The 26586-nt window shown below is 35.3% G+C and overlaps 1 protein-coding gene across 3 annotated transcripts; it reads right to left on the bottom strand.

Annotated features, from left to right (window-relative positions):
* Positions 1 to 222: 222 nt before the first annotated feature.
* LOC139698783 (uncharacterized) lies at positions 223 to 25600 on the bottom strand. 3 transcript variants are annotated; one of them, XM_071597694.1, is made up of 14 exons: positions 25400 to 25600; positions 24591 to 24673; positions 24045 to 24106; positions 23592 to 23943; positions 21778 to 22112; positions 19602 to 19708; positions 18606 to 18892; positions 17799 to 17901; positions 13480 to 13693; positions 10863 to 10982; positions 8766 to 8903; positions 5821 to 5958; positions 1472 to 1558; positions 223 to 784 (listed from the first exon to the last, which is right to left on the bottom strand). In XM_071597694.1, the coding sequence occupies exons 1-14, from the start codon at positions 25477 to 25479 to the stop codon at positions 578 to 580; spliced, it is 2313 nt and encodes a 770-aa protein (XP_071453795.1). In that variant the 5' UTR covers positions 25480 to 25600; the 3' UTR covers positions 223 to 577. The 3 variants fall into 3 exon arrangements, with proteins under 3 accessions (XP_071453795.1, XP_071453796.1, XP_071453797.1); XM_071597695.1 differs by lacking the exon at positions 24591 to 24673; XM_071597696.1 differs by lacking the exons at positions 24591 to 24673; positions 25400 to 25600 and adding an exon at positions 24389 to 24417.
* Between the last annotated feature and the right edge of the window lie 986 nt (positions 25601 to 26586).

The raw sequence follows: 26586 nt of genomic DNA, 5'->3' as shown, positions 1-26586 counted from the left end.
GAGGTGTGTTCTCATCCTAAAAATCTTCCATTGACAATTTATGTTTTCACTAAATGATGCCATTTTTAGTATTTGATACGCTTCTTAACCTAGCTTCCTAACATTTCTTTATAGGTCACTTCCAGCAAAATAGGTGTAAATTCTCTGCCTGTTTCCTGTGGTCATAATTCAATGAAAGAAAGGAAGCATCAATTATATAAAACAAAGCTAAACTCTTTTTACTCTTATGTTTACATAGGCATTTATACAACAACATATTTTTAGAGGATACTTTTGACTTAAGGGGTTTATTTGGGTCACTGTCAGATTTCTAGAAATGAAGCCTTCTATTACGGCTGAGCATGAATTAATTAATAATACACAAGTTAAAGTGTGTATCATGTAAATGATCAAAACAGACACACTATTTGGTTTTAAAGAACATTTTCTTAAATGCTTAAAGGGTTTGTTTAATATATAAGCTGAACATCATCAGAATTAAACTTCATATAAAATTAAATAAATTAAATAAAAAATCCTCCAATTTATATAAATTAATAAATATAAAAAAAGTATGTCACAACTTGCACAAAATGCATTATTGAAGTAACTTCCCGGACAATATTTCATATATCATCCGTTTCCTGAAGTACGGCATGTTGTCTTGCGAGAACGGGAATGGGGGATATGTGCGACGGCATTTTGATGACCCTTTCCAACCACTGACCACTCCCCGTGACAAAGTCTCCGCAAACATACAGGCAAACACCCCACAGTCGTATCCATTTCTCTGCTGCGGTATGTCCTGAAAGTGAAAAGAAATTAAAACCTTATTGCTCCGTATATTCTTCAAATGAGAGTTTGAGATTAAAGCTTCATCCAAACTTGTTAGGAATTAGGGTGCATGTCTTTAGATACCTAAATGTAAGGCAAATTTTTGATAAATGAAAGATTCCCAAAAATACATATGACATCTGTATGAGTGTGTGTACTTTAGGTTGCAAAGGGTAGGATAGATGGCTTTGAGACGTGGATGTTGAGAATAATGGAAACTATGAAATTTACGGAGGGGAACACAAACGAATAAGTGCTTGGCCATGACTTGAGGAAGAGAGATGGTTGCTCGGGGGAAAGGAGGAAGTAAAACAGGAATCAGGGAAACCTATTGATTAGGAATGGAATGCAAACTGCAGTGTAGATGGGGATAATGTTGGACAGGCAAGACAGAGTGAGGAAAAGAATATTCATTTTGGATGGAATTAAGAGGCTTAGAAAGTATGCAGATTTAAAAAAGGACTTATTTAAATATGGGAGTGAAGGGCAATCAGTTTAGTATTTCCTGAGGCTAATAAGCACAGCAGTGTGTGATGACTGGGCCTATCGAACACCTACCCAAACATAGTAAACTACTACTAAAATAATAACAAAAGGAGTTGACATTGATTATTCATATTGAGTTAAAGTGAAACGAAGAAACTGATAATTTACTCACTTGGATCAACTTAATATTCCATCCAGAACTATCAAACTTCTCCTTCTTCTTGTCAGATTTTTCATCCTGCAAATATTTCATTAATACCTGAAAAGAAAGAAAAAAATTAATTATTAGAATATAGTATACAGCATTTGTTGGGGATACATGCTTATACATAACACCAGGATTTCTAAAACCTGATTCTTTTTTAGGCACCACTATATATTTACGCATTACAACAGAGGCATCAACATGTTTTAGAGCAGTGTTGTCACTACCAATGGTTCTGGCACATCCCTACACATTATCAGAGTGTATGGTAGAGTGGAGGAAAGATTGCGAAAAGAGGGGAAGAAAGCATGCATGAGCAATGTACATTAGGTAATCTACTGGTTAAGGTAAGTTCTGGATGGACATAACTAACAAATAAATATTTTGTCTCCCCTAACAAAATACAACCCAACATCCTATTCTACAACATGCCCCTCTTCACCGCTGTATACTTCCTCCCTCAATTCAACCCATCCAACATCCCTATCCTATTCCTGCCCTATCCTTGTTTGCCTAACATTCTCCTCTCAATTACAGTCTTCAACATCCCACTGCCGATCAATATACCCTTCACCCAATTTTTCTTGTCTTCTTATGATTTCTCCCAACAATCCCCTCTATTCACTCACCATACCTAGCACTTCCTTATTTGTTTTCCTTTTGGTCCATTTCACCTTCTCCATCCTTCTCCACACCCACATTTCAAAAGCCTTCAATCTAAGTCTATCCTCCTGCTTCAATGACCACGTTTCCGCACCCGCACCGCACCGTGAAAGCCTCTTTGCCTAGCGCAATTCTTCTCCTTACGTCCCTACCACTTTGACCGTGTTGGTCCAGAACACTTCCGAGATACATAAACTGTTCTACCTGCTCTAGTTTTTGCCCTCCTATTTCAATGTTTAGCTTAGCCTTTTTCTTTCTAGAAAATCACATAACCTTTGTTTTATTAATATTGATTCTCATCCCATACCTGTCGCACTGAATTTCCAATTCACTCAGCAAATGCTTGAAACCCCTTGGCTGATTGACAAACTAAAGCTTGGTCATCAGCAAACCTAACTGATTTTACGAATTCCCTGCTCACTTTCATTCCTACCTCCTGTTCTTCCCATGCCTCTTTAATCATTTCCTCTGCATACAGGTTGAACAGCAACGGTGATAATGGGCAACCCTGCCTTAAACCTCTTCCTAACACTGCCCATCCAGACTCCCAGTTCCCCACCCGCACCTGAGCAGTCTGAGACATGCACTGGTTGCCTTCTGTCCCTCCAATCTGAGCCATTTCCTGCAATAACCTCATTAGTTTTCCCCAATTCACTCTATCAAATGCCTTTTTGAAATCTACAAAACAGGTAAATACTGATCGTATTCTATATTCCTTGCGATTAGTTATCTCATTACTGCAATGGCATCATGCATGCCTCTCCCCTTCCTAAACCCAAACTCTTCGTCCCATAAGTAATCATTTGCCCTGATCTCCATTGTTTTGTTGATGATCCTGAGAATCACTTTAGCTACATGGGAAATCAAAATTATTGTTCTATAGTCCTCACAGGATGTAGCCTTTACCTTTTTCGGAATAGAAATCAACACTGATTACACAGTCTTCCGGCCAGATTCCTTCTTCATAAATGCTACAAATCAGTCCATATTGACTCTTCCTCCCACAAATTCTATACCTTTATGTAGTTCTGCAGGAATGTTGTCCACCATAACGGCCTTATTTGATTTCATCTCCCTTAATGCCCTTTCCATCTCATCGTCGAGAATACCTGGACCTTAGCTATCTTCATCTATGTCATATTCTCTTTCTACATGTATGTCTAAGCTTGTTGGTCTAAGTTCTTTACCATACAATTCTTCCATATATTCCTTCCATTTCTCTTAGATCTTTTCTGTTTCAGCAATTATCTTACCCAATTTATCTCTAACAGTCAACACAGATTTTCTCTTCTTATTTCCTGATAGTTTTAACCTTCTTGTATAGCACATCAATTTCACCCTTCCTCTTCAAACTTTTCATATCCTCACTCCCGTATCTTCCACCATGCTTCTTTTGCTTTACTTGTGACCCATTTAAAATTATTTTTTAACTCTTTGTACTTCTTTCTGCCTAACTCAGTGTTTACATTCTTCCATTTTCTTCACTCATCCATCTTTGTAATCATCTCATCTGTGACCCATGGTTTCCTTGTCCTTTTTACCGTTAACGGTTCTTATAGTGTCTTTCGCGGCTTTTGATACCCCTTTCTTGACACATTCCTATTTTTCTTTGATAGTACTCCACTCTTTTCCCCTATTCAAGTTTTTTTCTACAGCTTGCTAATACTCCTTGTCAATCCAGTTAATGCTTCTACATTCCATTTCCTAAGCCTCCGCCCGTGCCTTATCTTTTTGAAACAGATGCAACACTTCATGACAACTAAATTTTTAATCAGTCTGTATCCGCTCCTGGAAAGCTGTGCAAATTGATCACACAGTTCCTAAATCTGTGCCTAATTATTATATAATCTAACTGATACCTATCTGAGTCACCTGGCATATTCCATGTATACCTACACCTTTTGTGGTGTCTAAACCAAATGTTGGTGATGGCTAGCCCCTGGCTCCTTCAGAATTCAGTTGCTTTCTCTCTGCGGTCATTTCTTGTACCTAAACCGTAGTCCCCCTCCTCATCACGATCTCTTCCTTCGTCTACCGGCACATTCCAATCCCCCATCACTATCAAAAGGAGATATAAAATATCTTTAATAAAAAATAGCTTATCATAAACATGGGATGTAAAGGCATTTAGTATCATGTTAGGTGTGGCTTAAAAGTGCAGCAGTGCTTAATTAATGACTACATAAAAAACTTAACCAGTGCACTACTGCTCATTAAAAATATTGATTGAATGATTAAATAAACTCCTGATATGCACTAATATGATCGATAAAAGGCGGTATCCTTGAGGGGTGAGATGAACGGCATGCTGTCACCAGTGTACTGCCTTCCTAACCGAAGGGCCAAAGCTTAAATCTCAGCAATGACAGAATTTTTAGGAGGCATCCCAATCGCAATAAGCACAAAAGTGACAGAATCATGAAATAATGACATGAAGGAGGTGTAATAAAATGTTTTTTTTAAAAGCACATCACATATGCATCACATTTTTTCATCAGCATTAGTTAAACTCACTCGTCTCCCTCTCTACCCTCATCTAAAAAATGTGAGCAATGGAGATCAGAAAATACGGCACGAAGAAACCTTGAATGTGGAGTAAAAATTAATCAAATCCAATCCTGAGGTGTGAAAAAAATTCAGTTTTTTTAAGTAGTCACATAAAAAAAATGCCACTTCTGAAACTTTATCAACCCAAAATATTTGTAAGGCATGCATAATTAATTCGTGATTATATAAAAAAATTAATATTCCCTTAGTAATCTATAACAATAGATCATTATGACAATGATCATCATATAATTGCAATGTTAACATTCTGAAAAAATCTAATATTAATCAATCAAAAGTGATAATCATTGTGTTTCACACATGATTAGGATTTTCATACTTGCTGAAACCATGAAAGATTGGAAAGGTGCCCTGGGGCATATAGCAATCGGCTTCCAACTAGGAACCTGGGTTGAAATCCAGGAGAGACCTTTGGAAACACCCAGCTAGGCCCAAGCAGTATGTGAATTTCTGGGTATCAGTACTCCTTGGCTATCAGATGTGGCACAGGGAAAGGAAATGCACCCACTCCCCATTTCTTTGCACCCACTGCCCGTTCCCTTTGATATGCGAATTTCACACATTACAGAGCTTAGTAGCATGAGCTAGAGTTAAAGACTCTGATTTAAAGTCATAACTGAATCACTTTATAAAAATGTACACTCATGGCTACAAGCAAGAAATAAAAAAATCTCACCAAATGCAGCAGGAAAGATTCTAGCAGGTTGAGACACATAATGAGAAACTCTTTGGGTTTTATCCAAAATATTTCCTTATCGTTAGTCTGATTCCCAGGTTTTTATGGAATTCCCAGATGGTTGAACACTTTTTTGCAGAATTGTGAAATTCTCAACTTATGTACCACAAATAAGCAAAGCCATTCCAACCCAGTACAAGCATCTTTAATCAGCACAACATAGAAAACAGAAATATTTTATCAAAGTGGTCAAATCACAATGTAATTCACAACCTTTTTAGCATGAGTTGACTAAGTAAAAAAAAATACTGGGTGGGTAAAATCAACAGGAACATGAAGCAGAAACACCCACCACAGAAAGTCTACACTCTTAATACAAGGATTGAAAGGATTATGACAACTCTTTTACCTGTAAAATATTCCTTTTCCTTCCATTCATGCTATCATAATAACAAATGGTTTGCTGTCTGAAGTCCACAACAGCAAGTGCCCAGTGAATTTCCAAATGGAGGGGAACGATCAGCATATCTTTTTGAAAAATATCCACCTTTAAATACAAATCCATTAAAAAAGAGACTCGTAAGTTTGTGATAATACATAAGAAGTAATACACTCATAAATTGATGAAAGAGGCATCTTGAAGTTTTAACATATTTTAAGTTTTAAGTCACTCTCTCAAATATTAAACATAAATGTATCCAATTATCATTTTTATGCTATGCACACTGACCTAGAATGATCAAACATTATTAGGGAAATTATAATTAGTTATGTACATATGGCCGCTTTACCATAGCTTTACAGTCACCTCAACACAGGACTGTATGAAGGACTGTTGAAATAATTACTCACTTTTGTCAAAGCAATGTCACAGTTCAAACTGATGGCATGAGTCATAAGTCTGAATTATTTGAGTATGTCTGAAAAATGTCACATTTTAGGCATTACTCTGTTCAATTAAAAAATCTCCCTCTCCCTCATTTTTATATGATATGATGTGAAATTTAAAAGGAAGTAGCGTAGCCACAAAATAAAAAGCATATAAGGTACTGGTTATCCCTATCCTAGAATACTCGTCCATAGTATGGGATCCATATGAGGTGGGACATATTAAAAAGATATAAAAATTTCAAAGAAAGGCAGCAAGATATGTACTCGGAAGGTACAAAAGAACAGATAGTGTCACAGAAATGTTAGATGTACTGAAATGGGAGAGTTTGAAAAATAGAAGAAAAAGGAGTAGGTTAGGCGCGATGTATAGAATTGTTAAAAAGGACGACGCGTGGGAAGATTTATGGCAAGGGATAGAAAAGCCTAACTTTAAGGGAAAAAACGACCATAGCCTAAAAATAAAAATAAGGACTCAAAAAACAAATAAGAAAAAATACTCTTTTTTAAATAGAACTATAATTGATTGGAACCAGCTGCCTGGAGCTTTGTTTGAGCCCTTTCCATCCAATTTTAGAAGTTTCAAGTTTAAATGTAAAGCAGCCACTGGGTAATAAACTTCATTGTACTTATGAAAATATGGTTTGAATGTGATGCGGATGGCATTTTGTATGTGATGTGGAAGTGTCATTGTATACAAAAATATTTCGTCTCCTATCTGTTTTTATGTGTTTGTATGTAATTTTCATTGTAAGAGTTATCTTTGACCTAACTTGACCGTTGCCACCAGGAAATTCACCTAATTGCAACGTAATTCTGTAAATAATAATAATAATAAATAATAAATATATTATCTCTTTTATCTTACGTAAAAACTAACAGCAGATTTTTCCTTCGTCAAAAAAATCATTCTCATTTCAAAAGAACTAATAATTACTTGCATCACATGTCAGTTGGAAGAAAAAGGATGGAATTGGGACGCAAGGAGACAAGTATGCATTTGTGCAACAGACTTCCTGTTGTCCTAATAAAATTGATCTGTTAATGAACAATAACATGCCTAATTTTACTTCATGAATTATCCTATTTGTTCCTTAAATGCTCACATTTATATTACAACACAACCTGAGGGGTCTTATACATAAAATATTGTAAGGCACCATTGCATTTTGATTTCTCAGACAAATAAACATTACTATTATCATACCTAATTCCAAAATAATCAGGATTCCTGTAGTGCCAAATATCAAAATTCAATACTGAACTTAAAAGTAAAAGGAAGTGATATATGGCCATTTCGTACCTAGAAACATAACTCATACATTTCTAAAAAATCGAATGAATCCACATGTAACAAGTAACTATATTTGTTTTAAAATCATTGAATTGAAACTTTGGTTTTTCAGTAAAGAGATCACAGAAGCAGTCAGTCATAGTGCTTGCATGCAATTGTAAAAATTTAAAAGGAATAACTAAATCAGCTGTAACACAAATCACTGCAAGTTCACTGCAATTATTTGTACAAGAAAGGGACTTGGAAAAAGAAACCAAAAATGGGTGATATTTCCATTACCTCAAAGAAAGGATAAGAAAATCTTTATTGGCAGTAATTCTTTCACCATTGTATTGATTAGCAGTTAGATGAAAAAACAATGCATATTTGAGATACAAACAAGCTCTTCATTCTTTTATAACAAAAAATGACTAATATAAACCATAAACCAAAAAACAGTAATCAACCCGAAGGCCGGTTTGGATGGTAGGTGATGGTAGAGATCACCCAGTACTAAGCTCTATACGGCGTGTGAAAATTCACACATCAGGGTAGGGGGGTCAGTTTCTTTCCCTGCGCCAGTTATGGTTTCCCAGGAAGACCTGGTACCCGAAAAATCACTTTAGCCTGGGTGGAGCTGCAGGTGCCCAGAGTGCCTTGCCCGGGAATCGAACCCGGGACTCTCTGGTCAGCAGTCCAACGCTCTACCCACTGGACTACCGCGACCCACAATAATATACTTAAATTCAATTTTAAATTGCATCAAGTTTTAGAAACAACTCTTTGGCATGAAAAAATTGCAAGTTGTAAAGAATGAAAGTGAACATTTACAATATAAAGACTCCCTACACATTTAAAATTGTTGCTCGCCTCATCACTACAAGAAAGTCATTTATCTTCAACCTTTACCAAATGAATTGATGTAAATATACAATTTTTGCAATTTTATGTTCCTTAAGGTACAATTTCCTTCCATGAACAACGTCACCCCAATTCAGAGATCAACGCAACATATATCTAACGTTCTCATAAAGCCTCAATTCTGGCCACTTAAAAAAGACCTTATTTCACATGAATTTTCACATGGAATAAAACATCTGAATGCACTGTTGCAATTAAGACATCACTAAGTATAAAACTTCCTCTGATTTCAAACATTATTATAACCTGCATATTCCAATAGGTATGCATACCTTCTTGGTCCACCTTCTTATGGATGAGTATCCATTGCTGTTAAGTTTGGGGTAAAAAAATGTGTTGAAACAATATACTGAGGGGTAATCATCACTTTGCCCACGCTGTGTCAGCATGTCCATGTAATTGTTAATGACCTGAAATGTTAATGCCATTAATGAACTTAGTCAAACCTCAATCACAGATAAATATATAAGTTAAGTGAGTTTTTGATCCTTTGCAGAAGTAATTAGAGGCAAAATTCCATTACTGAAATGGCATATGACATTTTTTGATAAAATTTACTTTACAAAAATATTATTTTTTAATGATGCCATGCATAGTTCTTATTCAATCGTAGTTTCAATAAGTAACTCACTTTTAAGGTGATCTGGTGAATAATGTTACATTACCAAGTTATTTTTTTATCATAACCATCAAGTCTTCTCACAGGATAAAGTTAGAAAAAATGGATTGGTTATGCACATATTAAACTTAAATTCTTAACATTCTTTGATAATGAATTAAGTCAATGAAAATGGGATGCCTACTCTCATTTTATTAAAAATGATTTTAAATGTATTGGCTGCCATATTATTAAATTGTTCCAGAGGAACAAGAATTTTACGCATTAAAATTAATATCAAATGTGCAATGGAACAAGATTAGCATGATATCACCACAGCTATGTATGCATTAAATACATCTGATAAATGAGAAACTATTTTCTTGATGAGAACATTACAGTTCTTTTACGCATATATATAGCATCTACTCAAGTTTTTCACACCATTGTTCACAAAATGTAGCCAACTTATGCCTTCTCTCAACAAAGCCCAATTTGTTAAAATAATCTGCTTATCCTGAAAAGATGCACAAAGGCATAAAGGAAAATTGCTTTCTCCTGGCATATTAATGAGACAGGAAGTGACTCGATGTCTACAAGCCAAAGACTGATAAGCACTTTTTCTCAGTATTCCCTACTGTCTTACTTTCATGACTCCTTATCAGATGCAGATGTATTGATTTTTCTTTTTCACCAAAACATTGTAATTGCTTCGATTTGCTTTTCATTTTGCGTAAAAACACACGACTTGCTGGAAGTTCTATTGCTTCCTAGAATTTCCTGCTGAATGTGCACTACAAAGTTTTTCATACAATGCCAATACACCGGCATTGTCTCTTAATTATTTTGAACACTAGAGTAATAGAAAAGTATTTCTCTATTTTAAAATTACTGCATTTTGCCAAGCAGTTTACTTTCCGCATATGCGCACATGCACATGTATACTGAGAAAGTTCACGGGACTTCCAAGTACAAGTGAGCTGAAAGTATGATATGCATGCTGTGAAATATGCTGAAGGGGAATGGAATGTGATTATGTTCAACGGTTTGGTGTAAGCATAGCATATATGAAGTACAATATACCAAGCACAGATGAAATCTCTTGCTTAAATTGGATTTCTCTTTAGCAATGATGCTGAACTAGTATTATTAGCTCCATCATACTACGGAAGGAAAAATCATGCAAATAAAATGAGAGAGATTAAGTGTACAAAAGATAAATTTAAGTTGTCATTTTTCCCATGGATGATAGAAGATCAGAATAACATCCGACCATGCAAGGGGGAAGAGAGTTTTGGGTTGGAGGTAGTCTGGTATGTAATCACCCCCTGCTACGCACCCTGGTGGTGGCTTCCAGAGTACTATGTAATAATAATAAACCCTGGTTTGCATGTTTTGCTGGTTAACATATGCAGACTCAAGGCATTTAACTATGAATCAAAGTATGACTTAACACAACTCAGATATATAAATTCTCAGGTTCATTGCTTTTGGTTTGAGACTTGAAAATATAATGAAATACTTGTAGTTTTCTGAAAATGTTTTTGCTATTAGCACCAATTGGCAAAATTTGTAATAATCCCTCACAAGCCATGGATGGATTCCTGTACATCGACCACAATATTCTTTACTAGAAAATTTACTTTAGAAACAAAACTGAAAAAAACCGCTCCGACTGATGAGGACAACAATTTGAAAATCACCCTTTAAGACAGCACTGTCATTGCAATAATATTTTCACAAGAAATAGAAACAAATCTCGTTTTCTTACCTCATCATTCAACCAATTACTGTCCGCTAGAGTTTGAATGTCAGCACCAGTGATAACATTCGCTCCTAAACGTGCCAAAACACAACCTTTACCCTTCTGTAATGCACGATGAACTGTATCCTGCAAAAAAATGTTTCATTGACACATTTTTAATTTGGAATAAGTGAACATGTCTGCAACTACACAAATACCCCACCATACACCAAAAAAGGTTCATGGGAGGGGGTGTGTAATCAGCAGGTGGATTGGAGAATGGGAGAGATTGAGGAAATGGTGGATGGGAGAGATTGAGGTTGTTCAAGGGATGCGGAAATAGAAAAAAAAACATTCACTTAAAATTCCTGAAAAGGAACATGCATAGTGATCCACACACATATACATGTTATAGACAGAATTAGTTTAAATATGGGTTAATTTGATCCACCACAGAAGTTCTTAGGTAAAGTAAATGGGAGGGAATGAATCTCAAGCCCTAATGTAATAGATTGCCTACATACCAAGACAGGTAATGTAGAATTGGAAAGCAAGGGGAAAATTCTATTAATTCACAGCCATTCAACTTACAGATCCCACCCCTGAGACCACAAATAGAAAATATGGCTGCCAGCTATTGGCAGTGGACTTGGTATTGGATTGGTTTAAAATTCATGCATTTAAAACACATGTACACCACAGACCGAGAGAGAAAATATTCAAACAGGCTTCCTCTTGCCGACCGTCGTGGCAATACATTTACAAAAACTGCCACAACCAACAAATACCATAGTAGATACATGGGAAACCAAGATTAGGGACTAGGTTTGGTAATTCAAATTATAATGGAACAAATTTGCTTTTATTTACTCCCAACTTGAGTCATATAGATGAAAATTGAGACAGAAATGTTTCTTCTCTTTTTCCATTAGCGACTGAATTCTTGAAAAAGGAAGGGATCACAGTAATTGATATTGAAATTCTGTTGATTTAATCACTCACTGGACTGCCACTACAATAAGGGCAATGAATTTGAATGGCAAATTTCAATCAAGACAACGGCCAAAATAAATGGATCTCACAAGCAAAAGGGACCTAAGTTTTATTAGATTCCTCCCATTTTCCATTTGAATTACTCATTCACACATCAAGTTCTTAACTTTTTTTTAATTGGCCATGTTTTTCCCAAAATTTTGTAGAAATTAATTATGATTCCACACTTTTTCCCGACAATGTGCCCACATTTCAAAAAAAGTGTTTTACAGAAAAAAACAGTATTTTACATCAGAGTTCATGTTGAACACTTAGCAAATGAAACAAGAAAAAATGATGGGAACACTGACATGGGGAGTTCTGTCATGAAAACTTCCAAAAATTAAACTCAATTTGAGAGATGCCCAGGTGGAAATTTTAGAACATCCGGGGCTGTGCAAGTGTGAGGATTTTCCAGTGTAAAAATCATTTGCCATGACTGGGATCCAGATTTAGCCTCAGTAATCCACAGACCAAGAGGATGCCTCAGTAGCACACTGGTTGAAGCAGTCTACCAGAAACAGATGGATCGTGGTCCAAATTCCAGTCTAGACAAATAATTTTTGCACTGTGAAATTCTCTCCATTATATGCACATAACCCTGCTTAAACCCTGTTTCAATTCCGAATACTTCCTTCCTCTCTTCATCCCATCAAACATCCCTATCCTATTCCTGGCCCTTCCTCATTTGCCTAACATTCTCTCCTCTATCACAGTCTTCAACATTCCATTCCCAATCAATATGCTTTGCATCCATTTTTTCTGTATCTTCATGACTTCTCCCAGTAATCCCTTCTCCTCCCCAACCACATCCAGGACCTCCTCATTTGTTTTCCTTCCTGAAGTTTTAACAAGCCTTTTCTTAACATCCTTATTCAACGTCCCTGTCATCAATTCTTTCCTTGTGAATCCTTTCTTGTGAAAGCTTCTTTGCCTGATGCAATTCTTCTCATTATGTCCTTACTACCTTCTCCATTTTGGTCCAAAACACTTCCGAGATATGTGAACTGTTCAACCTGCTCTAGTTTTTGCCCTCCTATTTTAATGTTTAACTTAGCCTTTCTATTTCTGGTAAACTGCATAGCCTTTGTTTTATTTATGTTTATTCTCATCCCATATCTGTCGCACTGAATTTCCAATTCATTCAGCAATGCTTGCAACCCCTTAGCTGAATGACAAACTAAAGCTTCTACTTTCAATGTTTCTTTTAGTGAAAGCATAATTAGTAAGGAATAAAAACATCGGCTGTCACTGACATATGGTGAATTGTTCCTCATTTTACTAAATAATAGTTTAGTTAAAAAACAAAATCTATATCAATGCATTCACCTTGACTATTAAAAAAAATATTTTTACAGAGTAAGAATACAGAAAATTAGATCAATTATTATATCATTTAGAAATAACAAGATAAAATTGTCCCACCATTGAAAATCACAGAATAAAAATGGCATTTTGAATTTCAGGTTTAAGAGCTAGGGATGAAAAAGCAAGCATCTAATGCATATGCCTGCACATTTATATGCAATAAAGGTAGAGCCAATTTATTTTTAAAACATATGTAATAGCTAATAAAATTAAAACAAATTAGAGAATCTACCTTTTCACTTACCAGCATTTCATTTGTTAATTCTGGCAATTTCTCTTCTACCTCATCTATTCCTTCTTCTTCCAATATAACATCAGTGATTTTCACATACTTCTTCAACCTGTCTTCCAAAGATATTTCTAACTTATGCCTCCTTTCAGACCATAGTTTCTTTTTTAAACGCTCTCTTCCAAGCTCCTCTTCAATTTTACTCCTTTCGTAGCTGAATTTATCAACTCTGAAAATAAAATGCCAAAAGGGAATTAATTCACTAGTTTGCAATGGGTGGCTAGTCCAAGGTTAGACGAAGGTTTCAATTACTTTTATTCAATTTTCAAACACAATTTTGAAATGTGTTTCCCAGTAACACATCATAAAATATTTCATAGAACTAAATGTAAGCCATGGCTAACTGATGAGATCCGTTACTACTCATCTATCCTTAAAAAACTTGCTATCTACAGTAAAAGTTCAAACAATCATGAACAAAGGTTACTCTATAAGGAATTTCATAAGTATTACCGTAAACTGATTTCTACCACGAAAAGAACCTATAATGATAATAAGCTACTTAATTCCAATAACAAGTCCAAAACTGCATGGGAAATAATTATTGACTGTAGAGGTAAGAAAAATCCACAACTCACTCTCCCAAAACTTTGTAACCCTGAAAATAACACTGCCATTAGCTATTCATCTCTAGCTAATAAATTTAACAAATACTACGTATCAGCTCCTTGCCTAACTACTTCTCCAGCCAATGTGCTTTTAGCAAATGCACCATCGTCAATGTTTGCCAAGCCCTGTTCTGAAACCAATCTAAAAACTATTGTCTCCTCACTCAGAAACAAATCCAGTACTGGCCCAGATGAAATTCCTGGTAAAGTTGTTCATCATTGTTTTGAAGCCATAAAAGCACCCCTTTTATTTTTAATTAATGAATCTTTGATACAAGGGATTTTCCCATCCCAATGAAAAGAATCAAAAGTAGTGCCCATTTATAAAAACCATGGCTGTGTAAATGATTTGAATAACTACAGACCAATAGCCGTCCAAAATACATTTGCTAAAATATTCGAAAAAGCCATGTATATGCAAATAGCATCTTATCTCGAAAAAAACTTCCTACTTTCAAATTCTCAGCATGGATTTAGATCTGAAAGGTCTACCACAACTGCCATATGTCAGGCAATTGACAGCATACTTAATTCATTAGATGCTAAACGCAAAACTCTTGGAATGTTTTTTGACTTGTCAAAGGCTTTTGATAATGTAAACCACAATAGACTACTAATTAAACTCAATAGAATAGGAATTAGAGGAAGTCCTTTAAACTGGTTGAAGTCCTATATTCATAATCACACTCAAAAAGTAGTGTTATCAGTTGATGGGTCAAAATATTCATCCGAAGCATACCAAGTTAACAAAGGTGTTCCACAAGGCTCAACCCTTGGGCCACTCCTCTTTCTGATTTACATCAATGACCTACCTAACTGCTTACCAAATAATGATGGAATAATACCAGTGTTGTACGCTGACGACACTAATGTAATAATATCAACACAAACATTTCCCAGCCTTGTGGATAAATCTAAGTCTGTCATACTTGCAATAAACAAGTGGTGTACAGACAACCTTCTAGACTTAAATGTAAATAAAAGTAAAATAGTAAACTTTACACGCAATAAGAACATATCAGATGATCTGCTGGTAAAAATCAATGACCTATCAATTGAGCGTGTGACAGAATGCAAATTTCTAGGTATTTCTCTATGTGCAAATATTTCTTGGGATACTCATGTAAAAGCCCTCCAACACAAGCTCAGTTCAACTTGCTACTTATTAAGACACCTGTATGAAACTACAAGTAAAACTGTACTACTCAATTTGTACTATGGGGAAATTTACTCAAATATAACCTACAGTATAATATTATGGGGATCAGCTGCTATTTCTCAAACCATCTTTAAAATGCAAAAGAAAGCTATTAGAATCATCGCCAGGAAACCTCACAATGCTCCATCAAGGCCTATTTTCTATGAATTAAATTTGCTACCACTCCCATGCATCTACATTATGCTTTTAATTCTATATATAAAAAATAACATCGGCAACTATTCTCTTAACTCTGCCTATCATCATCATTACACCAGAGGCAGGAATGACTTCCATTATGGGAATATAAGAACTAAAGCATTGAAATCAGGATCCAATGAAATGGGCATCAGATTATTTAACAAACTACCCAAAAGTATCAAGGATACACAGGGAACTGCTGCATTCAGGCATAAATTAAAAAGATATCTACAGCGCAATATGTTTTACTCGGTTGATGAATATCTCAACAATATTCCCGACCAGTAAGTTCATACTTTTAGTTTCTAGCAATGGTAATGGTCTGATTCATGTTTGTGATCAATGATTTTTCTGAATTTGATATTGTATGTGCATGTTACAGCCGATGTTCATGGGTTTGTACCAAACACTTATGTAACTATGAGCATCTATTCTTTTATGTATCTTAACTGAGCCTGTGTCTTTGCTCCTCATTGACGTGCCTTATATCATGTACATACTTCACCCACCTGGTATTTTTTGTACTGTGATCTCTGGGCAAATAAAAAGTAATAATAATAATAATAATAATGGCTAGGCTATATCCAAGGATACTTTGGGAATTCACTAATGACCAGACCAGTGGGACATTGGCAAGGACATTCATTTGAAAATTACTACCAAGACTACTTTGGAGATTTGACAAATTTTCAGAATGAAAGAGAAAATATTTAATAAACACAAACATCCAATGGTGGAAGCCAACAATAGAAAAGAATTTAAAGATGCCCTGAGAAGGAGGAAGAAGGTTAAAACTGTAGGACCAGATGGCATACCCATTGAGTTGTGGTTACAAGGTGTGATGAATGTGTCATTGACTGGGTTACTGAACTGTTCCAATCAATCATGAGTGAAAAAATTGCTGAAGGAAAAGAAGACAAGAACCTTCATGCATATTTTGAAGAAACAAAGGAACATGACCAAAAAAATATAAGAACTAGCATGAAATAAAATTAATGTCACTTATAGTGAAGCTATGAGAGGAGATGATCAAAGTCAAAATTACAAAGCAAACATTGAATGCTGCAAATGAATTTTGATTTATACCAATAAAGTAAGAATATGGATGTGATATTTGTCTCTAAAATAACTGAGGGAAAGATGCTGGAGGGTAAACATAGACCTAAGCCTAGTGTTTACTAAGAGGAGGCCTTAAAAATGGTGCTAAGAAAAGTTAATTGGTGGGTTCTAAAGGAGAAGGAACTCCTGAGACATACAAACAAATGATATAGGATATGCACAAGTGAGTATAAGTCTGAGTGGACCTGTAGCTAGGGTAGCCAATTATTTTGATGCAAGAGTGTGACCTAGTTAAAGCTCAGATTTAACCCCGTACATGTTCTGTCTTGATATTAATGCTTTCACATAATACAATGAAATGAAATGCACATCTTACATTGGATAATTGGAGTATGCAGGATTGACAGAACAGATAATTAATGCACTGTCCATCCCAATTACAGAGAAAGTCAACAAAAGGACAGTTCAATGGTGTTTCCATTACTTGAGGTGAGATGAATATAATGTGGGCAAGAGAGTATTCATGATGGTACTCGTGCATTGACATTAGAAAAATTGGTAAACAAAGATCTAGAAAGGTAAGCATCACAATTGCAAAAATAGGCCAGGAGAATGTGGCATAAACAAAAAGACAGGACAAATGTACAACTTTCCAATTTTAGCCCTTCTATAAAACACTATAGAAAATTTAGCAGATAAATTATTTGTAAGACTTAAAGGTTTAGGAAAACATGGAAGGAAAAGTTTTTATGGCCTAATTCTTAGCAATTATAATTGAGAAAATTGACCGGAAGATTTTTTCAGAGTCAATTCCTATTCCAAAAAGGTGAAAGGCACTCATATGCGAGGACTACAGAACAATAAGTTTGGCTTCACATGCAGCAAAGGTGGTATGAGGATAAAGAGCAGGGCAAATGATTACTTAGGTGAGGACCAGTTTTGGTTCAGAAAGGGGCGATACATACTAGTATAGTATGTACATAGTAGTAATAACATCAGATAGTTTAATTAAAAGTATCAAGAGAGGAATTTTGTTTTCAAGGGATTTCATATCCTTGAAATGATAACAGAATTTCAATTACAGACATTAATCTCCCATAAACTCTAATCTGATGAGAAAATCATTAATACACAGACATTTATCGGACAGTGTTATCACATTTTTGTAATTGGATGAGGGAAAAAATTTTAAACTTGCCTGTACTTACATATTCTTTATGTATTGATCATTTGTAATAGGATTCATTTTAATCATGTTTTCCACTGCATTCGGAAGAGCACAAGAAGGCTTTTCTTCAATCTCTACCTTTTCTGAAACAAATTAATAATAATTTCTCTTAAATCATCACTTAAAAACAATAATGTCTCCAACATTTGAGTTTATAAGTCTAAATAATGATACTTTTGATGAATTCTTATAGAAATATCTATTCAAGATTCTACATGAAGGTAATGATATTCTAAATGAGGGAGACTATGAAATAATAAATTTTGGCCATTAACATTTAGTCCTTTTTCTGAATTTCCTTAACATTTCCCTCAAAATGCGGCAGGGATCAGTAATTGAAATGCTATACACTGAGATTTGAGAAATTCACTGACATCATTATATTGTGCTTCAAAAAGGTTTCTTGGTAAAATCGGAGATCTTCAGTTTCCACCTTCCAACATGAGTAAAAAAAATGAATTACTAGTGAAGTAAGGCACCTGATGTCACATCTAACAGGAAACATTTAGCTTCAATTATTTCAATTTCCTTGGAGCCACCGGCTTGCATTATTCTAATTAATTCTATTATACTGTTGATTTTCACTATTGTTTGCAATAGTGATTACAATGCTTAGGTCAAAGTACACTCAAAACTAAAAAGATCATCCTTTTCACAATTTTATTCCAGAATTTTCAAAGAATTGAAAAACGGAAGAACCCAATCCCATATTTCTAGATATCCTCTATAGAGCGACAACTAAAAACAGGTTATATGCTGAAGGATTTTAATCATTTAAGTTGCTAACCTCTGGATACCTTTGGAACACGCTCCCTTGTCCTCTGGACATCAACCTTCATAGGTAAAATTTGGATCACATCATCATCCTTCCTAGAGGGCAAAATTTCAATTGAGTCATTGCTGGGTTTCTTCTTGGGGAGGATTGGTCCACGGGCCTCATCCAAATGCTCAACTTCCTGCACATCTTCATCAGAGAGATCAACTGTCTCAACCACCTGGGAGCTCTCCACTGCCTCCTTTCTCTTCAACAGCCGAGAGTATGAGAAGTTCCTCTTCAGTTGAGATTCGAACAATCTGCCAACAAGGAGAAAACATATGCATGTTACAATTATCCACAAAAACAGGAAGAAACCTATGGTCACATAACAAAATTATCAGGTTGCATATTGGCAGATGGTTTGAAGACATAACAGAAGACGTAGCATTGAGAACAGAGAATATCTTTATTAATTAAAATGTTGATTTCTTAATTTATATGCAGTTACTCATGAGTTAACTCTGTCGGGTAAAAATGAAAATTATAACCTCATCTACTGCTTTACAATTAGTAGAATGACACAAACCAGACACTTTCATACTTCGGGTAATGCCGACCGCAGAGCATAATAAAAATGTATCAGTACAATATAAATTCTGCTAGATTTTTAGCAAAAAATGTTATTTTTTCTAGAATAAGTGATATTTACTCCAAAAGAACAGAATTCCATACAGAGATCCATAGCATAGGGTTACAGTTTAACTCAGAGTTCAAGGTTATGAAAAAGGAGTACCCATTGATATGCAATGCTTACACCATCTACACATCCAATAACATATGCTGAGCTTTTCTACATTTACTAAGAAAGAGAGAATGATGATTTACAAATGATCTTAGCAGAAGAACTTCATCTCATAAAATAATAACACATTTTGAAAACATTCACCTACATTAATCATTTAATTTCATGGGTATAATGCACAAATAAGAGCAATTTAAATTAATTAATTACTATAAACAACCTACTTAAATGCTTGGGAATCAAATCGGGTCTTCGCCAGTTTTGGAGCAGTCTCACTCGTGAACCGTTGTAACATGTGATTGTAAGCCTTCATTTCATCAATAGCTGAACACTGAAAAAGAAAGACAATAATATTTGCTGCAGAGTAGAACATAACACGGCATACAGAAAAAAACATACTCCATTTCAAATGTACATTTTACTGCATAAAAAAGTTATCATATTAGAAGAAAACATATTCTTTCATCTCCAGAGCCGGTGAATTCATCACTGTCACCTCAATGCATCCAGGAATGAAAGAAATAAAACATTCAATCGATTCTCTTCAACCTGATACTTTGCTAGAGGGGGAGTGTGTTGTCTCAGGATGGTGCAGAAGACAATATCATGTTTTAATACTTTTTCCCAATATTCAAGGATGTAAAGAAATCCTATAACAAATACTATCAACAATTTATCTTGGCCAAGGCAATACAAGTACTGCTACTTTGAAAACCCTCAATACTAGGAGTGCAGAATTATCCATTCCAACTTGTATTCACAAAATTTTCAACTAATTAACATGGAGACTTGACTCTACACCTCCCTAAGTCTTCATGGATAGCCAATATCATGGATCTCATATATTGAGGTGATATTTTCACCCATTAAATGTGATATTAGGTTTAAAAGAATGTTCCTTTCTGACTCCAGCATTCAAATACTATGAAACCTGTTTCAACACGCTTGCTTCTCTCTTCTAAACCATTCATTCATAAAATGTTAAGCAGGGTTTGACAGCTTGATGTTGAACCTTCTGGTCACCCTTATACCACCCCCTCTCACTTCTCTTTTCTCCACCTCTCATGTGCCCACCTCCCACTGAGCTTTGTGGTGAGATGTGAAGCCTTGAAGATGTGACGAAACTTGAAGTCAAAGCATGTTTGGACTTAAATCCCTAAGCAATAATCAGAACACTATCGAAAATCTTTCCTTCAAGCATATTTGGTTGAACATTGCATTTGATTGCTATCAATATGAGTCACATGGAGTTGACTGATATGGAACTTGCGTGGTGTTGGACTGATTATAAGACACTGACTCCCAAGTACTGAGGATTCATTTTCAAGTCAACAATTTCCTCTTCTCCATAATCAGACCAGGTCGATCCTGACATTCCCTTGGAGAACAAGTTGTTCTTTTTAAGTTTGCATTGATACTGCAATAGGAAAAAAAAATATTTCCTAGATTCCTCAGTCAGCATTATTCTCACAGTACTTGAAAATCATTTCAATTTCTGGCCTTTCTTGAATATAATTCTATTCTACCAATAGATATTTCAAATATGTGTCTGGGGAAAGAGGAAACTACTGTGATATTTGGGTTACAGGCCAACCAAGTGTTAGAAGCTGATAAAATTCATTTTTTGGAACCAGGCACCAGAATTGAAAACCCGCACAAGGCCAAAGAACATGCCAAATACTCTAAATTCACATTTTTTTCTATCACCACTATCAACTCAGAAAATGACTGAAAATTTCACGTGGATCACAAAATCAATGGTTTTAAGTTCCATCAATAAAATTATCACAAAAAATTTGCAACAGTGTCCATACTAAAAAGAAAGACTTTTACTTTTCCACAGATTTTATTATATGGTACAACGACTTGTGGCATCATCAGGTACGTCATCATCAGTACCTGATGATGCCGCAAGTCAGTGAAATGCATTGTACCATATAATAAAATCTATGGAAAAGTATAAGTCTTTCTTTTTAGTATGGATATTAAATACTTCCACAAAGTGAAGCCTGAAACAATAGAATATATTTGCAACACTGGTTGACATTTGAAAAATATTTTACATACTACAAATCTTATTCAAAAATATATCCAGTAATGAACTCCAAAGTTCTTAAAAAGGATATCCCTACAGAGCAATAAATAGTCAAAATAAAAACAAGCGCGAGTGAAAAATAATGGTTGAATTTAGATAATCTAGGAATACTCAGCAGCATTTTTTGATGCATTCCTTTTGATGAAATTATTATAAATATTTGCGATATGGAAATAAACTGAATATATTCATAACTTACGGATTTCAAACATATTTATGGAAATCACCAATCATTAGTATCACATAAAATTTCTAAAAATTAATATTATGATCTATAATTACTAATGCAATTAAGAATGTCTTACCAATGCCAGGGCAGAGGGCTTCTTTTTTATTTTATCATCTAGTCCTTTCCACCTTGCGCACAACTTTGGTTTCACACCGAAGTACGCGGGAGGTGGGGGTAATGACTGTTTTAAAATGGCTGCTCTCGATAATGTCCCAGCTCGAATTCTTCCTTGCACTGATGGAGAATCAAGCTTGGTGACAGATGAAGTTATCTTTATTTCATCGGTGGCATTACTCTGATCCATAGATGACTGTTTTACAACAAAACTTGAACCACTTGGTCTACTTTTGGGCACACCAGTTTCTCCCTGCATTACATCTGAGATTGACTGTCTGTATTCTTTCTTCAGCACTGGGAAAAAAGTGAGGAGATTACAAAAATACTAAAAACTTTATCCTGAAGATTACTTCACTCCAAAGTCAATGACCGAATCAAGTATTATAATCATTTACACTACTCAAAACAGTCAAGTAGTGGATTTGGAAAGAGAGTACGCTAGAATTCAGGCTGTAGGGTCTGTCCCAAAAATAAGTAGAATGAGTTTTTTAAGTAGAAGATCATATGACATGCAATACTTTGAATAATCATTTGAAGGCGCCACATGCTTTTAGGGTACATGTTTACAAATCACAACTAATCAACCTTATTAATAATGTAATTATAATACTGGATAACTTATCTTTAGCACTGATGCAAATCACAAACATTAACACAATTGCATAAGTTTCATTTGCCAGGGTTTAAGAGTAGGCATGCATGACAATCTAACGAAATATCTACCACTGAATTGCTTCATACTTAACTTTAAAGGCCAGGACCATGCCCTTATCATTTCCAATGTATTGTATTCACCCTTCCATTGTTAAGTCATCAAACAATACAGCAAATAGGCAAATTACATAGCATAGATCATACTAGATTCAATTATATATGAAAAAAATAGGCATGGCAATGTTGCTTGAAAAACTATAAAATTCAGTTTGTAAATCATAGTTTAAAATCCTAAGATTTTTCTCTAGTTGTTTTTCTTAAACCATTTGAAATTCAAATAAAAACAGAAATATTCTTGTAATGAAGACAGTGATGCATCCTACACAATTTAATAGAGAACAGCTTATTAAATATCTAAAACTAAGTTTCCATACTTGATCCACTCTAATGTACTACTGTGGCTAACCTAAATATATACCTTGTATGCCTCCAAGTCCTAGTACGTTAATTTTTACTTTAGAATCTTATTCAATGAGGCACATATATGATACGTGATGTAAGAAATGTATTATTATGCTCATATGATTGGAGTGTAAATTCATGCAATTTAGTTTAGCAAGGAAGAGGTGTTATACTGACATTGAAAAAACATTCGGCTTCCTCAGTCAAGGTCTCAATTCTACACTAATTATCAAAATGGGATGGAAAATACATGCATGGAAATGACAATGGCAGGGGAAAATATTCAAATGAATCGAGAAAAGTGTATAAACTGTGTTTACACTATGCTACAAACATTCAAATGCTGGAACAGAGAACATTCTCACATCAGTCACTAGACAGCATACATGCAAACCCTCACCCCCTATCTTTGTCTAGATTTAAGAATTAAAACTGAAATTTCTCACAATTAACTTTTTTGTCTACACTAAGTCAACTTATCTTTATGCATTTACATACAATAATAAAATATGCTTGAGCAGAATTCAAGGCCTTGTAGCTTTGAGAAATGGGTCTCAGTTATCAAAAGCCATCTCTCCAAAATAGGGACACAGCCCATTATAACTTGCACAGACCCAACCGAGTACAAGGAATTTGAGGTACCAAGTTATTTCATACCTGTGAACTGTATGGGCTTTGTCCACGGAACATGGACCCTTTTCTCCTGTGGCTTCGATGCATTCTTGACAAATATCACATCATCATCGTCCACCAAGAGCACCTCCTTATTATGCGATGACTTGGTTTTCCTTCGAACCTGCTGTTGTTCTAAGACTTGGTCCTTGCCAAAAGCACCTTCCAACTTCCTAAAGCTATGACTGAAAGGCTTCAAATGGCTATTGTCATTAGGATTATCCTCTATGACAATGACATCAGCATTAGATTCCTGACACCTGGATTTAATATTAAACTGGTTCTCCTTGCCTATATTCTTCTTCTCCCATGAGAACACCTCGTCTGGACATTCCCTCTACAACAGAATTTTCCCATTATGTTTTTACTTCTTGGAAGCATACATAGGAACTCCACAAAGAAGAATTCAAAATGTCCACAATTTCTATTCATTCTTACCGTTAGCACATGGTGACTCCTATCAAGATCTGACATAACTGGTAAGTTGAGGCAAATGGAACCTGAAATCAATGCAGGCACTCTTATTAATATCAACACACACCACTCCCTGAGCAAATTTTTGGCAAGGATCTTCAAAAGTTTGCAAAAACAATTAAAGTAAATTTGCTAACTAAATATCCCTGTAGCACTAAAATCTTTCCTCTATACCTATTGTCAATGAACAAAACATGCTAAGTTAAAGTCAACAACCTCGATTAAGCTGCGAGTTAAATATAACCGCTGCGAATAAAAATATAACCGATATTTCTTTTTCACACTCTCATTTGAACTCCTAATCATACCTGGTGTCCACTACTCCATACTCAAAATAGGCAACATGAACACGAAGAGTGTGAGACAAGTTTTCCACGGGCTGCAATGAAGCCAGAGTAACACTTTCCAAGCACAATGATAAGTGTTCAATTGTTGTTTCAAAATTATAATGTGATCAAAAAGAAGCGCTGATAAATAGGCTGTTTATGATCATAGTTTAAATTAACTCACTAGAACGATTGTTAGCTCCAAGAGGTTTCTCGATGCGTCTTATTTTCAAATTTGTTGATTCCGGGCACTCCTTTTTGCCTATCCTGGAAAAAATAATGCCGTTTGAGATGCGTGTGATTATTTGAAGTCGCATAATAGGCTACATCACTTTCAACGTAAATCTAATGCAAAGTAACTCCAGTCCAAATCCTGATCGGTGAACTGGCATCAGACATAAATATACTTTACAATCTTCTTGGGCGAGTATATCGTTCGACAATATGGAGCTGTGACGAAAATGACCACAAAAACCCGATAAAATATCGAAAATCCCAAACTTTGAAGAATTATGACTTTTGGAGCAAACGTCACCAGAGAAAAAAATGGTGCGTACGTGCAGACAAGATAAAATGCAGTCGATCGACACAAACAGGCACACCTTTAGTACTTGAAAGAGCTACAAGAAATATTTACCAAACAGAGCCCTATTTGAAGAAAATTTGACACCAAATTAAGCATCATAATTATACTGCGATTAGGTATGATGCAACCTAGATTTTCCAATTTTATTCCCCACCCACATTAAATTCTACTCCAACATTAATCTGTGGACAATATGACTTAAAGCAAATATTATGGGACTTAAAGCAAATTACATGGGTTGTATTCTGCGAGGCAGACTAAATTATTATTACATCGTAAACTAAAAACTTTCAGGACAATGATACATTATTTAAATGGAACCAACAAAAATCGAATATTTTGCTAAAATCCGACCAGAGATTTAAAAACTCTTACACATATAAAAATCTATTAATTAGTAAATTTACCTTCTTTTCCTACTGTCGGTATCTATGCCAAATAATAACTTCACACGTGAAGCTGTAAGAACATACATTGCTGATAACATTATGGTAGACTATATAACAACGGAGCCGATCCGCTAAGGCGTACAAGGAAAACTCGGCATTAATTGTTTTACGGAAAGCACCAAGCCTAAAACTTCCTAATCCCACCACTGACACATTGACCAATTCGAACTTTTACCATACTTTTAACAAATGAATAAGGAAACCCTGTGAGAAGGCAATGCTGCCCCCATTGAAAAAACAGTTTTGTTAGGTACTACGTGTTGCCAAATTTTATTAAATGTGGAAATTCAAATGGATGCTCGTTAAACTTCTAGCTTCGTGTCAACAGTTGCCCGCGTACGATACACTGGTAGAGGATGGAAAATACATTAGGCTTGGAAAAATAGACGGTAGGGCATTATGGATCCTTCTGCTGAAGAAAAATTGCCTATAAAAATCCTACATAATCGACAAGTTACACAATTGTTTGCTTCTATTTCTCCACGCATAATTTGTGGCATATCTCTGTGCAGGTTGTGTAGACAAATGGTGTACCTTGTGTGCTTCATTTAGGGTGGGCACCCTCAATTGGGTCAAAGCTGCTGTTTTCTGATCACTCTAACCTTCAGGAAAACGATGCACCATGTGCACACAGGGAGAGGAACTGTCTCCCCTACCCTGAAGGCATTCGTGGGATATATAAATCTCAGAAAGCAATTTGAAATGTCCTCTCACCTGTTGTATTAAAGTTAAGGGTAGTGATAGTGGTTAAGCATTGCCTGTCTATACTTAAAAATCATCAAATTTTGCTCATTGGTTTAGTCAGATTTAACATCTCTTGACCCATGACCCTGTACACGCAACTCAGATCACTGGCTAAATCACTTTAGTCCAACAGGAGAAATAATTTTTTCATCTTGTCACAAGAAGTTTGATATGGCCAAAAGAACAATTCTTTTGGAGCTTTAATGAACTGGATGACATGAGTTCATGAATGAAAATTGAGGAGTGCATTCAGTCTGAGTAAATACAAAGGAAAAACCCCTTTAAAAAGGAAGTAATGTTTCTGCACCCTGCACTTTATTTCAGTACCACAAATGAATCAAAAGAACAAAAGTCATTAATATTGCTTATTGGTAGCAAGAATATAAATTGCATATGATGAG

Source organism: Hetaerina americana, unplaced genomic scaffold, assembly GCF_022747635.1.
Source record: "Hetaerina americana unplaced genomic scaffold, ioHetAmer1.1.p SCAF_9, whole genome shotgun sequence".
NCBI classification, from domain to species: domain Eukaryota; kingdom Metazoa; phylum Arthropoda; class Insecta; order Odonata; family Calopterygidae; genus Hetaerina; species Hetaerina americana.
Note: the sequence above shows the minus strand (reverse complement) of the source record. Positions and strands in the feature narration are given on the sequence as shown.